We start from the raw sequence: 15,895 nt of genomic DNA, 5'->3' as shown, positions 1-15,895 counted from the left end.
AGCTCAACATCTAAATGGTTTATTGTGTATTTCTTCTTAGCTGCCCACACTAATGCTGCTTGTAATGTGGTAGCCTTCAGACTAGGTGCAGTCATTGGCTGACTGATCGAACCCTTGTTCTACTAACCTGGCTTTATGGGTAACAGTCCCATCCATACCTGTCTTAATTTTATAAATCCACTTACACCCTATGGTATGCTTACCTGGTGGTAACCTGACATTTTCATATACCTCCAACCTTTGTAAGGATTTCAGTTCCTTATCCATTGCTTCCTGCCAAGCATCCTGAACCTTAGAAGGATACAGTTTCAGTTCATTATAGTTAGTAGGAACTATATTTATTTGGCATGCTATACTAGCCTGATATCTATCTAGTGTCATGTTACATGGGTTGAATGTCTAGGCAACTCAGGACTTACTGGTGGACTCTCATGTTCCACCTGCTCCTGTTCTTCTACCTCCTCCTGTACCTGTTCTTCCTTTCTAATGGCTATTGATGATTTAACTATCTCATTGTTAGGGACTACTTGGATGTCAATAATAACATCATTGTTGGATTCCTGTTCTAGTTTATGCCACCCAACGTGCTCAAGAAATTTAGCACTAGCGCTACAGTAAACATTAGCTGTGCGTGGAGCCCAGAATCTAAACGATCTATGGTTGGCCTCGTAACCTACGAAAAATAATTTCCTAGCTCTATGTTGCCCTTTCAGTCTTACTTGTGAGGGAATATGCACCCATGCTGGAGCTCCAAATGTGTGTAGATAACTTAAATTTGGTTTTCTGCCATGCCAACAAGTGAATGGCAATTCACCAGTTGTGTTCACCACATTATTTAAAACATGGTTGGTACACATTATGGCTTCACCCCACAGTTTTTCAGGCATATCTGAATCAGATAACATAGTGCGAGTCATGGCTTGTAACGTTTGCCCCCTTCATTCTATAAACGAGTTATGTTGTGGCCTGTAAGTGGCAGAATGCTTATGCTTGACACCAGCCAATTTCAACATCATTTGGAATCTAGTGTTAATAAACTCAGTCCCATTATCTGTAACTAAGGTAATTACCCTATGTCTCATTTTCCTTTCAGCAAATCTTAGCCAGTTAAAGAAATGTTGGAACGTTTCTGTTTTGTTTTTCATTAGGTAGCAGAAACCATACCATTATGCTCAAAATATAGCAGGCACCTCCCAAACTGGTTGTCTTAGGAACAATTAAGTCAGCAAAAACAACCTCTAAAGGTTCTTTGGTCTTAAACTCATTCAGTCTGTTTGTTGGAGTAACTTTGCTTTTCTCCTGATTACAGGCATTACAGTTTAAGTACTTGCTACAGGGTTTTAATTTTACTCCCTCTGACAATTCAACAGTTTGTTTCAGCATTTTGAAATTAATGTGCCCCAGACATCTATGCAGTAAAATGTATACATTTGTCATGTGGCTTAACATTGTTATAAACTGAGTTAGCCATCTGCAATTGGTCATCATGTATAACATATAAATCATTCTCTAAAGTAGCAGTAACACTTTTACCCTCTTTCTCTATTAACCCCTAAAGGTTACTACATAACCAATATTAACTAAAGCCCTTACTGATAACAAATTAAATTTCATACTACAACATAGTTAAATGCTTATTTACACATGAACAATACGCAGTACCTTCACCAGATGCTTTCATCTTCCATCCATTTGCCAATGATACATGTTGCTTACTCGTGGACATCTTTACAAACCTCTATTTCTAGTAATGCACTGCCATGCTCCACTATCAACTACCCACAAATCATGGTTTACAGTTGAATTGCTAGACATAGCTAAATTAACATTCTTCTTAGCCTTCTGATGATTACCAGTATTCTGTCATTTTCCCTTCTTACAGAATCTAGCTATATGTCCCCTAGTCCCACAAGAAAAACATTTCCTAACAGTACAGGCAGTTGAAAACAAATCCTCTTCTTGTGGTTGTTTCTCTCTCAGTTGGTCTCTATCCTGCCTTCTTCTTGCCTCTTCTAACAACCATTTGGTTATGTCAGTCAATGTCAGTTCATTTCTGGCCAGGACTTCCAGTGAAGATACGTAATCATCATAACTTTCATCCAACGAGGGAAGAATGATGTAAACCTGATGCAGCTCTGAAAAAATCAGTTCCTTTTCATGTTGCTCTTGAAAAGTTCTTTTCATAAAGTTCAAATGAGCTAACTTATCTCCACGTTTCAGAAGACGTGCTCTAAACAGTTTACGTGTAAGATGTATGTGTGCACCTACACTATCACGAACATAAATCCTCTTCAAATTTTCCCAATACCTAGCAGCAGACTCTTCTCCACGAATATGGACTAGCTGCTGGTCACTCAGTGTTAGTCCAATTATACAAAGAGCTCATTCATTGTTCCATTTAAAGTCAGCTAACTTTTTGGCATCGTCCTCATCATCTGGATCCCAAGCATTTACATCCAGTGGATCCTCAACTGCAACCCATAACCTTTCCCTATGCAGAAGTAGACTGCACTTCATAAACCAGAAAACATAGTTTGTTCCATCCAACCGGGTTATCAGTGATAGACTTGTTGATGGGTCTTGTGCCATCTTTACCAGGACAGTAACCCACAATTAAACAATAGACAGCCATATGTATATCGTACTGTGTATTCACACTAACTCTAGTGTGTATTCACACTAACTCTCAGTTATCTGAGCCTGGGCCCATAACCAGTGTTGAGGTATTCCCCGTTAGGAGAATGAGTGCACTCAGGGAAACATAGTGGGAGTGGTGATAACACATAACCAGCACACGGATACACTGAGTAGTAAAATGTAAGTTTTACTTCCTGTAAACGGGTAAACAAAGTCCAACAAACAGTCCAAATCATACGTGGTTAAAGCAGTTAGTATTCAAAATAATCAGTCCAGGGATAATCCATAAACGAAGTCCTTTTCGTTACCAGTATCATAAACAAAGTTTAGTAAACGGAGTTTGCGAATAGTTGCAAGACTCACAGAAATTCAAGCAGAATGACGATCAGGCAAAAGGCAAAAGGAAAGCAAAAGAAATGCAAAAAAGAAGAAACCAGGTTTCTGGCTCCATCTAATGGCCGTTGGAGGAACCTCAGACAATCACAATTGCAACATTCTCTTCAAATACAACAGTATTAAATGACTATCCTGGTTTATATATTACCAACCCAACTGTTAGGTGACTATCATTCCTAACAGTACCCAAATACAGAAAAATGGATTCCATTCACTGCTGGAAGATAGAATGTGCTGGTGGTGCAGGACAACTGCTGGTGGCTAATAGCATTCTACGTGGTACAGTCTTGCCCCCCCCCATCCTATTATTGTCCAAAGGAAGTAAACTCTGCAAAGGATACTTCCTTCTCTGTGTGATTACATTAGGTTGTATTCTAGTAGAAAGGCAATTGCGATAGATTACTAAAACACGAATGTTTATCTTAACAAGAAAAAAGTTCTTTTAGAATGCAAATAATTTTATTTAAAATATTTCCTATTAGTTTTGCAAGTTGGAATTGGATTAAAAGAATATTTCCAGTTTGGACTGATCAACCCACATTACTTTTCCAAAAATAGGCCTTTCTAAATTCATTCATGCTTTAGTTATCTTCAGATTGTAAATTGTACTATGTTCAATATAAAGATGGCTACCCAAATACCCAAAAATTGCAACTGGAACTGGAACCAAATGCAGCAGCTTTTCCCCAGGTTGCACCAGGTTATTTGAATACTAAATGCAATGGCTGCCACCATATCTCTAATAATCTACATCGGGGTGTCAAACTCACATTGTCATGGCAATGTTACGTGATGTATCAGGGTTTCCCCCACTTTTGCTAAACCAGGCATGGGCATGGCCAGAATGTGACACATCTGGCCGGCTGGCCAGGAGTTTGACAGCCCTAATCTACATGGTGCTTATTCTGTATTCCCCAGTTCCATGAAGTTTGACCCATAAAGTCTAATTCTTCAGTCATTTTTGCCACTCTGTAGAATAGTCTACTAACTAATAATTAATATTATATTGTATTTAGACAGTATACATAAATCTGGCACTTCAAGAAACTGGTTCAAATTGAATAGTCTTATTTTTAATTACTATTAATCTGTTATGATCAAGATTGTTTGTCTAGACTAGGAGTGTCAAACTGGCAGCCCGCAGGCCGGATTCATCACGCACAGTCCATGCCCACCCCAGCTCTGCAAAGGCAAGAAATGTTACCATGTGTAATGTGATACAAATGAGTTTGACACCCATGGTCTATCTAGACTATTAAAGACTGTCACAATATTTTACTTACTGTTAGTTTAAATATATTTAAATATTGGTAGTCCCCTCTAGGAATAGAGGCATACATTTTAAAATAAATAAATATTGATGCATAGAAGAAAACACCATGCCACCGAAATATGTAAAAAAAATGGGTTTTATTATGTTTATTATCAAGCTTCAATTTGACTATAATATGCAAAAACAACCTGTCACAGATTATAACTTTAAGAAATGCACATTCTAATGGGAAAGCCAAAAAGAAATAATAGCCTTTTTTTATGTAAATTGAATTATAGTTGAAATAATATCTCAAATGAAATGCATTTCAAGTTTTGTCTGCAGAAAAAATGACATCTATATTTGCATATTAAAATAGATATATTTGGTTTTTTTTTAAAAAAGCATTCGTTTCATTCAAGCAGACTGAAGCATACATATTGTTATGAAACATATAAAGAATTCAGATAATAATGAAATATTTAACAATATGGTTTTAAATCACGACCATCTATTTCTTCATGAAAAATTGGCACTTAAATATGGTATCAAAGTACCGTACATATGAAAGTGATCATGATAATTCTTCTAAGGATCCTATAGGGTTATTATTGTTAGTTGTATCCATCCCGCAAGATGGGTCATTCATTATAACACCAGCTATCTGCGATGTTCCATTGTAATGTAATTTCTTGTAACTATACTGATTGTTATTTCTTCATCTGTTTGCTATTTCCAAGGCTCATTTTTTAAGAGCTTTGGCACAAAAGTACTGCTCCTCTAGCTTCCAGCTATTTTTTTTTAACAGGAGGATCTTCAGGCATGCTATTTAATTAGCATTTTAACATTGGACCTAAGTAGATTTTGATTTTTCTGCTACTGGTTGCACACTCATTATGAATACAGAAGGCAAAAAATGTAAGTCAGCCCCAAGTAAAAAAAAAAAAAATCAGAATATGACATCTTAGATAAAGTCATACTTGGAAAAATAAAAAAAGAACTTTTCAAATAAACCTGTATTTACTTAATAGTTTTACAAAATTTTATAGGATATGGTTGAAAAGAAAGAAGTCTGATTTACGAGGTGTTATCAGTGGCAGAAGAAAACCTTTTAAAATCAGACTTTCTTTTAAATCATTCCAATGCAAATAATTTAAGAAGACAAAGATATGAAATCCAATTAGGAATGCTCATTCAAAATTACTACGATGTAAAAAGAATTTACATAGTATATAAAACTGACATGCATCAAATCCACAGTAGTTGAAATATTGTGCTTGGTTCCCTGTAGTTAATGAGGATGATCTTGAATGCTTCTGTTTCATTAGTCAGGTTTTTCTCTGTTTATATAAAAGTATGGTAGGCTGCTTTGGAACCCAACTTAAATATTCCCTTTTATTTATCTTGCCAAGGAAAGCAAGTTTTTAAACATCACAAAGGAAATGCATTTTACAAGCTTAAAAACAAATTAAAATATACTTATAATTTAAATAGCATTAACCCGTATATAGAGGCTTAAAATAAATACATTTTTACTATTTACAAGCACCATTTACATTTACAATTTAGTAGCTGCAACCAATGGTGCCAAGCTCATTGATTGATACTGAGACTGAATTGATAAGCTATTTGCATGGCTGTTTGCAACTTTGACAACATTTGCTTAAAGGAATCTTTCCAAATCTTCACCTAGAATGCCTATTTAAGGGGGGGAAAGCCCTTATTTTTGATTTATTGATAAAGCTACCTGAATTGTTTACATCCAGTCCATTTAGTATTTCTGAATGCACCACATGATGTCTTTAATATATAGAATAGCCTTATAAAACCCACAGGTAAATCATATAGTCATTTTCTGTGCTTAATTTTCAAACTATTCAACTTTTATCTTAATTATCTCCTGCTTGATCTATGGCAAGAAGGCTATATTTGCTCATCATAACCATAAATCAAGCAGCTTAGTGCAGTCATGACATTCTTTGCAAGTATTTTTTGATTAGCAATTAATTGAGCAAATGAGATGTGCATATTTTAAGAATCTCTTGCTTGGGTTATCCAAGTATAAAAGAAAAATCTGAGCCACTTGTGCCTTTTCTCCTTCCTGTTTCTGCTTCACATTCACAGCTATCCCACTGTGCTCATTTTGTGAAACACAAAATTCTGCCGTTCCAAAATTGCTTCAGAAACATTAAGCTTGGAATTTATCTTAGACTTAATTATGAATGGCAATTCTTTGTCTACTGCACCTTCAATAGCTGTCATTCTGTTTCACATTAATATAATTAGCTGTGCCGATTATTTTGTAAATATCACGAAGTTTCTCCCTGAAAGCTGGCCCTTAGCTTTCCAAGAATCAGAAAATTGTCAGTTTTATAATGTATTTTAAAGAGATAATTTTTATTAACTACTGATTGTGTTTCAAATGTATGGAATTTTCTCCAAGATTATTCCAACATTAATATGCCAAACATCTTCCAAATACAGCTACAAATAGAATAACAAATACTTTCTTGCTTGCAAAATATATCCTTCCCAAATGTGTATAGAACTTCCACAAAGCACATAAACTTGACCCCTTTTTTGTTTGTGCAACATAGTACATAGTAATTTTGCACTCCTAGATTTCTCCTGTGTAAGATTGCTTAAATAAAAGAATATTTCATCTGATCTTTCTACATTAGAATAAAACTGATTTCACCTCTATAAACAGATTGCACCTGTTATTTGAAGAATGTACTTCCTTACAATCATATATAATTTTAGATGGTCTATTTATGCATACAGATCTCTTGGATGACATCCAATAAAACATTTTAAAATAAAGTTGCATAGACATTTGCTTGTTCTTTTAATATCAATGATAGAAAATATCTTTGTTTGCATTATTTCCTTTTAATAATGACAAAGTTTTTTTCAATCGTCTCAAGACTGAATTTTGTTTTCTCTATTTTTTTGCTTTCTTAATTTTTATGATTTCTTATGCTGAGCCTCTCATATCCCATTTAGCCACATACCTTTATCATTCAACAACCTTGTATTTAATGCTTCCATGTTTATTATCTTTCCATTTCAAAGCCTTTGTTTCCCAACTAAGAGTGTCTGGTGCTAAATAGCTTAATCTTCTTTCAAGACCCCCATTGTTGTGGAGGATGTGCTGACTGGTCCTGCAAGTGCTCCAATCAAGACCGGAAGACTATGGTTTCTTCTCAAGCCCCCCATCAAATTGCTGCCTGCACTAACATACACTCCTGAGCCTTGTCTTTGGAGACAGCCACTTTCCCTTTGACTTTTTCTATCACCCACTGCCTCAGGCTGTTTGACAGCTCTAACAATCCCCAGTTTTTTTAGCCTCTCTACTAGATTCATCTTCAGCTGTCCTGCATCAGAAGAATTTGAGGGTTTTTGTCCATACAGCTCATGTAATAATGTTTCAGCTGGTCGAGAGGCCAAGAAATTTTCAGACACACATGCTCGAGACTCAAAAGGGAGAGGAGAAGAACAAGGGGAATGCAAAGGAGAATTTGGAGGTGTTGAGGGTACAGCAGGTATCTTGGAATGACGAAACAGTGGTGCTTCAAGTTGGACTGGACTATTGTAAACTGTGGCTGAGATGCCTCGTTCTTGCAAAAGCTTTGCTAAACTTCTAGTACTACTGAAGGTGGTAGTTGAATCTCTTCTGGTAGTAAGGAATTCTCCAGTACTAAGCTTATACAACATGGGTGGAGAGCTCATAATTACACTGCTTGTACTGCTACAACTTCCCGAGCACAAGGGAGAATACAAAGTACTGGAAAACAAAGCAAGAAGATAAAACACATTAAATATGGTTATTAATAACTTCTGTAGTAAGTGCTAAGTAAGAAGAGAAGGAGATATTCAGGATTTAAGATCAGAACCTCCGTGTGTTATGCCAATTTTAGTTCTGCATTACATTGTACACATTCTTACTTTAGCTCCTTTTCTTTATTTTCATTATTTTCTAAAAATTGAAATGGAAATGCTGCTAATTTAATTAGTACATCAGGTAGATAAGAGTTGGAAGGGACCTTGTAGGTCATCTAGTCCAACCTCCCCGCCCAAGCATGAGACCCTACACCATTTCTGACAAATGGCAGTCCAATCTCTTCTTGAAGGTCTCAAGTGATGGCGCTCCCACAACTTCCGAGGGCAAGCTGTTCCATTGGTTGATTGTTCTCACTGTCAGAAAGTTTCTCCTTGTTTCCAGGTTAAATCTCTCCTTGTTCAGTTTCCATCCATTATTCCTTGTCTGGCCTATAGGAACTTTAGAAAATAGCTTGATCCCTTCCTCCCTGTGGCAGCCCCTCAAATATTGGAAGACTGCTATCATGTTTCCCCTGGTCCTTCTCTTTACTAGACAAGCTAAGCCCAGTTCCTGCAACCGTTCGTTGTATGTTTTAGCCTCCAGTCGCCTAACCGTCCTGGATGCTCTTCTCTGTACTTTTTCTAGAGCCTCAACATCTTTTTTATAATGTGGTGACCAAAACTGGATGCAGTACTCTAGGTGTGGTCTTACTAAGGCTTTATAGAGTGGTATTAGTACTTCCCTTGATCTTGACTGTATCCCTCTGTTAATACAACTTAGGATATCAAGTGTATCAAGTAGATGTTCAATTCCATATTGCCTGAATATAACCAATTTTTAAGAGTAATGGTAAACCTCCTTACCTGGGTGTAACTTGTGTAATATCAGATGGGTGAAGTATTCTACAAGTAGTAAAAGTAAATGTAGAGTTTGTAGATGAAAGACATTTTCCTGGATTGGAAGCTACAATACAAAAGATAACATATATGATGAAAAGGAGATGGGAAACATACTAGAAGGCTAATGAAAATATGAATTAATGCGTAATTAAGGTAGTAATTCAATGCAAATAGATGAAGGAAAACATGATCTACATTGCTTTAAGAATCTTTCTAAGATAATGCCTAAGGCAGATAAATTATGACTTTTAAACACATTTTGCACATTTTAGAATGGGCTACTGTGAATATGGCAACTAGGAAACAGTTGAAATATTCTTCCCCATTTGTTAATCATAGTTAAAAATGAGGCACATGTTCAAGCATTCTACAGCTCTTCTTTCATCCAAAGTCCACTTTTGCAATTAATAGTATTTAAGGATTCTATTCAAATTAATATCAAGAATTAGATTAATTCTATTTGTTAATGTTAAATGACGGGTAAGTACCATGCCAAGATAAGCACTAGCTGTAATTAAATCAAGTACAGGTAGTTCTCAGCCTATGACAGTAGAGCCCCAAAATTTATGTTGCAAGACAGTTGTTAAGTGAGTATTGCCCCATTTTATGACCTTTGTGGCCAGTTAAGTGAATCACTGCAGTAACATGTTTGTTAAGCGAATCTGGCTTCCCATTGATTTTGCTTAGCAGAGGATTGCAAAAGGAGGTCACATAACCCCGGGACACTGCAATAGTTATAAATATGAGACAATTGCCAAGCTCCTGAATTTTGATCACACAGCCACAGGAGTACTGTAATGGTTGCAAGTGTGAAAAATGATCGTAAGTCACCTAAACAAATATTTATAAGTCGATAACTACTGTACTTGAGTGGTGTGATGGGCTAGAGGTGGAGTTCTCACCTCACAGTCAGTAGGCTGTGAGTTCGATTCTAGGTAAAGGCAGATATTTCTCTCTCTGGGCACGATGAGAATTTATCTGCTGAATATAACTCCGCATTGGCAACAGGAAGGGCATCTGGTCAGTAAACATTCAATTGCCCGGACTCCACCCCGCAAGCGATTATGGGGTCATTCAAAGATGATGAATAACTACTGTACTTGTAGAGAGAAATCAAGGGAGGAAGTAGTCAATCCCATGGCCACACTATACAATTACTATTATTTGAGCACTAGCTCAAAAATGTCTTTGTCAACATCTACTTTACTGTATTAGTCATTATCCTTGACTGAATATAATTTAATCTTTTACTGTTTCTACGAAAGTATATATAAAATCACTTTTTCAATAAAATAGTGAATAAAACATGATTCAAACTTTAAAACTGTCAAGTGTAATTATACATAAGCCTTGTTATATTAATGGAAGAGAGTTACTACAGTAAGCTTGTTCATTGATAGTCTCTGCCTAATTTGGAAGGAATCCTTCCAAGCTCCTCCTCACACAACAGTGTATCCTGAATTTTCTCTCTCTCTCTCCCTCCCTCTCTGTAACTTAAGAGAGTGGGAAGCATGTTTCTAGAGCCACCCTTTTGCAAGTGGGATAGAATTCTACAGATTTCTCAAGAATATATAGCTTCCCGTGAGGACTGAACTGCTTTAATAGGTCTGATCAAACACCATAATAGAATGAGTAAACAATTGATCTTCAGCAGATCTATAACAGTTGGTACTTAGAATATTCAACAAAAATTGTAATGGTCATGCCACAAATCCTTACCTGTATGAGGAACTGTCACTAATTTAACAGGTGGGAGGAAAATTCCTGGCACTGACTTTGGCACTGCCTGTTTACTTTCCTCCTGTGGAAAGGGCTGTGCTTGGAAGGTTATACCTTCATCCCTTTCTTCTTCATCTTCTTCCAAATCGGAAAGGTAATAAACATCCTCCTGAGACAGTGGTGCAAAATCTTTTGTGAGAACACCAGGGCGAGGGTCAAGAATTGTACCTAGGTTGGGCTGAGCCAGCTGTTGCCAATGAAATAGGGTCTGAGAACCTGGAGAAGTACAAATCACAAAAGGCCTTCAAACACTGCATACACCTTAATACTTAGCAGCCAACTAAAGAAGTATTAACTGAAAGCTTGAGGCTGCTGCATATAATGCAAATTGATAGGATTTTGTAAAATAGTAGTAAATTTAGAAATGATTTTTCCACTTGTGGTTCCTTCAAATTTTAAATTCAAGAAGTTTTACTTTGAAGCAGAAAATTATGATTTGGGTGAAACAAACACTCATTTATTTTCCTTCAGTGAATATTTAGATAACATTTTCATGGACTAAACAAGAAACCTAGTAGTGGTGAAAACCTTCGTCTCTGACTCAGTAGGTTGAAAGTTCAATTCTAGGTAGCAGCACGTTTCTTTCTCAAGATACAAAGAAAAAATATCTGTTGCAAACTCCATGTAGGTGTCAGGAAGAACATCCAGCCAGTAAACACTCAACTCCATTCAGTCACCCCGATTCTATCCCAAATTAGGGGATTACAGGGTCATATAAAGAAAAAAATGGACTAAGAAGCAGGAATTTATTTGCTTCCAAACAGTTTTTGTTCCATTGTAAAAACTTGCTTGGATATGGATTATTTTCAGTAATATAGAGTTGGGGTGTGAGACACAGAGATCTGTAAGAAGGCTTAATAGCTGAGGTAAGTCAGGCAGAGAAACCAAAATGTATACAATTGCATTCAATGGTTTTCCTCCAATACATAATTTGGTTGCAAAATAACAAGAAACAGAACCAAACACCCCTTTGTGGGACAACACAAACATATCTGAAAGTAATCTGTGAGATAATGATCAGGTAACTGATCCTGAGGCCAGATCATTGACCGGATATAAAGTAGCCAATGAAAGACAACCTTATTAGGCTCACACTGAACTGTAATTGAAAACAGGACTTCAATCACCTTACCTTCAAGGGGTTTGACAATTTGCAATTTATCTGGGAGAAGAGACCGCATGCTGCCAGAAGATCCAGAGAAATCAACACGTTCTGAACTGCTATTCAATGAAAGACAGTTCTCTAATGGTGTGGTGCAGCCAGTGAGTTCTTCCTTTTGGTCAGCCAGCAAAAGTATCTTACGCTTCCATTCTTCTTCGAAAAACCATTTTTCACTTAGGTAATTCTGACAACGGAGATTAAGTTTATGTAATGCAGTGGCTACATCATCTTCTGAAGAGATATCTGGATGGCTCACCTTCTGAATTTCCCTATCAAAACAGAATTAAATATTGCATCAATAGGACATATACATTACTCCCTTTCCCGAAGGCGGTTGCAGCGGTGGTCAGAAATGGCCACCTCAAAGAAGAACCCGACCGGAAAAGATTGTGCAGGAGGAAGATGAGAAAGGTTTGACTGACCGGGTTGAAGTGAAAAAGCAACAACATAAGGTACCCTGGAATTTGAACTATAAAGAATAACTTGTTCCCAAAGAAGATTTTTGAAGCAGTGAAGGAGAGAGGGAAGGGGAAAGATTTGGGTTTTTTTTCTTTTCTTCCCCATATTGACAGCTAAGAGACTTAAATAAGAAATTGATAAAAATTCACTTTGACATTAATAGGCATTTAAGCTGAAAATAAAATGTCAAAGAGATAATAAAGATTTTTGGATATTTAAAACCTTTTAAAAGAAAAAAATAAAAGGGTGGAAAAATGGAGGAGTCCACCTGGAAGTGAAAGGAATTAACAGTGAAACTTTAACTAGATTCCTAAAAGATACATTCTAACTGAAACTTTGTAACAAGATAAATAAGAACCCCAGGAAAAGAAAGTGGAAAAAAGCAAGAAACAGCTTTGGATTATTTGGTGATTTTTGGATTTTTGGTTATTGGATTTAAATGACTAAAATCTATCGGGTGGTTGTTTAAAAGTGTTTAAAATGGCATCACTCTTGGAAGAATTGAAAATGGAACTTAAAAAACAGAAAGAAGATGCACAAGAAGGAAGAAGTTTTTTTGGCTTCGTATTTCAATTCTTAGAAATGGAGATCTTCAACTATGAGAAACAATAAGAAACGCTTCCAGAACAAGAAGGGCGGGACAAAGAAGAAGCCATCTTTAATGACCAAGTAATTCTATGTGGGGGAAAAAAAGGAAAGGGGGGAAAGAGAGTGAAAAATTTAAGATCTGAAAAAACAACCAAAAAAAGAGAACAGTTTGAAAAGCAATTACAATATTAGGGAGAAACAGAAGACAGGATTACAGAAGAGAGAATTAGAATTAGAGAGACAAGGGGTCAAAAAGTGGAGGGAGAAGAAGAGGGGGAAGAAGGAAAGGAAAAGAAGTTATAAAGGACAGAAACGGAAAACATACAAGGATTAAAGGTATAAGCCTATTTAGAAGACATAGAGACAATGGGTGAAAATTTAATTGAAAGAGAGGATTCTGCAAAGATACATAAGATAACATTATTATATCAGAAATATAAATGAATACAGAAAATATGAAACAAGCGTGATTAAAGTGATAGATAAAATACTTATTGTAATGGAATGGAATGTTTGTTAATAAATGAATGAAATAAAGAGAATGAGAGAATGAAATTAGGAAAGGATGGGAACATTTTAATTGTTATTAATGATTTATAAAAAATTAAGTGAAGAAAAATATGAAAGAAATATGAAAAAAATATGGAAATATTATAAATGTTCCTAAGGAAGTATATTTAATTGAAAAGAAATGTTAAAGATGTTAATTAATATTAATGGAAGATTGTAATTAACAATGGTTGAGCTGAATTGGAATAGAATAAGTATTTTATGTACTATTGTTATACATATATTTTCTCTTTAAGAACTTAATGTGTATTTCAAGAATGTACCAAGCAGAATTCGATTGGCAAAAGTTATGTGTTATAAAATAGAGGTTAGATATTGAATGTTATAATTTTAAAGGCATAAATTAAAGTTTTAAATAAGATTTGAATGGACAAAAATTAAAAGATACAAAGGTGTCATACTCCAATCAGTAACTACAGGGGAAAACTTGTTAATTGAGAAAAGAAAATATGAAATTGAAACAGGACAGATTTGAAAGATATTGAAACTTAGAAAAAGATATATAATTGAATTTAGAAAGGAATGAGATAACTAAAAACAAGGTTGAGAAAACTAAGGGAAGGGAAAAATCACTGAGGAAATGCTAAAATAGTAATAAGATATGGAATAGAATACAAAGATGAATATGAAATTGAGTTTGTGTCTGTATGGAGAAGTGATAACCCGGGATCATGCTATTCTCAAAAATAGATATTTTATTTGTATTATGTTTTGTGAAAACCCAAATAAATTTTTTTACAAAAAAAATGGAACATATACTGGCATTGTCTAATTTTTAGCACAATTTTTATTTTTATAAATGATTCAGAATCATTTATAATGTTACATGTTACTGGGGGCAATAACAAGAACAAGAAACAAAAACAACAATGTACTCCTCTGGTAGTTACTGTAAATGATTTGTACTAAGCTCCATTCTGTTACAGTTGTCACCTAATTGCTTGTGTTGTCTCTACCCACAATGAACAGAGTTGGGTGAAAACTCCATGAAGGAAATCTATACAACAGAAGTAAAGCTACCTTTTCTTTATTGCTTGTTCATATTCTAAATTGATGTTACTATACTACTTGAATGACACAAAAAAGTTTTCTGTGGCAGGTGTAACATTAAGTTACTGATAGGAAAAATGGTTATATGCAGCTTTCTATTTGATATTACTCAACCTATATGTTGAATAAAGCCTACAAGAAAAAAGCAGAATTTGGCTTAAAAACTGCTGTCAATCCCCCAATGGAAAGGCAGTTGTACAGACTATAACATAGCCAATTAAGGCTCAAACACTGCTGTTTCCTTACTTGGAAACATCCTCTGTGCTAGCCTTTAGAGCTTGAGGTCCTTTTCCTTCCACATATTGCAAGCCAGAATGAAAAGGCTTTGCTGTCATGACAACACTTGAACGATTGGATCCTGGAATGGACAGTGAAACAGGACACGAAGCAGAACGGCCACGCATATCATTAGCAAGTTTGACAGTATCAAATATACGTTTCTGTTGAACCCTAGGAGGAAAAAAGGGAAAGGGACAGTGTATACATAAAGGTTTTGCAAACCTCTTCTGTATGATAAAAACCTCTCCCCAGTTGCTAAAACAACACCCATATCAGAAGAGATGGATGACTGGGTGGTGCCAAATATCCTGCATGCTTTTGAAAGCAGAACAGGAGCAATGCATACAAAGTAATGCATGTAATTCTCCTTTCACTGTTTCATTTTGATAGACAGGCTTTATATCACCCGTTTGTTTACACTAGGGGAGTTACAGAAACAAGTTCACTTTATGCACTGAGAGATAAGGGGTTCTATGTGGAAGGGATTTATGTTGGAGCTCCTTCCACTTGACCTTTTTAAAGTTAACCTGTGAAATGAGAAGTTATTGGGTAACATATAATATAATTAATATAATATAATAATATAATATAATAAATATGATATGATATAATATAATAATATAACTAGATACAAGAACAGTTTTCCCCGGAAAGCCATCACTCTGCTAAACAAATAATTCCCTCAACCCTGTTCAACTATTACAAAGTCTGCACTACTATTACTGTTAAATCTTGTCATGACTCCTTATCACCCCTTCCCTCCCACTTGTGACTGTATGACTGTAACTTTGTCGCTTGTATACTTACGATTTATATGGACTGTCTCTTAGTATGATTGATTGCTTATTGTATCCTATGACTATCATTAAGTGTCGTACCTTATGATTCTTGACTCCTAATGAATGTATCTTTTCTTTTATGTATACTGAAAGTATTTACACCAAGACAAATTCCTTGTCTGTCCAATCACACTTGGCCAATAAAGTATTCTATGCTATGCT

At 35.6% G+C, this 15,895-nt stretch overlaps 1 protein-coding gene across 3 annotated transcripts in view; it reads right to left on the bottom strand.

Annotated features, from left to right (window-relative positions):
• Window positions 1-4,440: 4,440 nt before the first annotated feature.
• TRAK2 (trafficking kinesin protein 2) overlaps window positions 4,441-15,895 on the bottom strand; it is a 48,802-nt gene continuing 37,347 nt past the window's right edge. For all 3 annotated transcript variants that reach the window (XM_087919687.1, XM_026696786.2, XM_026696790.2), the window contains 5 exons: window positions 14,862-15,065; window positions 11,919-12,217; window positions 10,727-11,002; window positions 8,972-9,071; window positions 4,441-8,072 (listed from right to left, as the gene is read on the bottom strand). In XM_087919687.1, the coding sequence (XP_087775813.1) occupies window positions 7,400-8,072; window positions 8,972-9,071; window positions 10,727-11,002; window positions 11,919-12,217; window positions 14,862-15,065 (1,552 nt within the window). In that variant the 3' untranslated portion in view covers window positions 4,441-7,399. The remainder of the gene's footprint in view (window positions 8,073-8,971; window positions 9,072-10,726; window positions 11,003-11,918; window positions 12,218-14,861; window positions 15,066-15,895) is intronic.

This window comes from Pseudonaja textilis, chromosome 1 (assembly GCF_049901715.1).
Source record: "Pseudonaja textilis isolate UNSWEBS1 chromosome 1, rPseTex1.2, whole genome shotgun sequence".
Lineage (NCBI taxonomy): Eukaryota > Metazoa > Chordata > Lepidosauria > Squamata > Elapidae > Pseudonaja > Pseudonaja textilis.
This window is presented reverse-complemented; position numbering and strand designations above follow the sequence as displayed.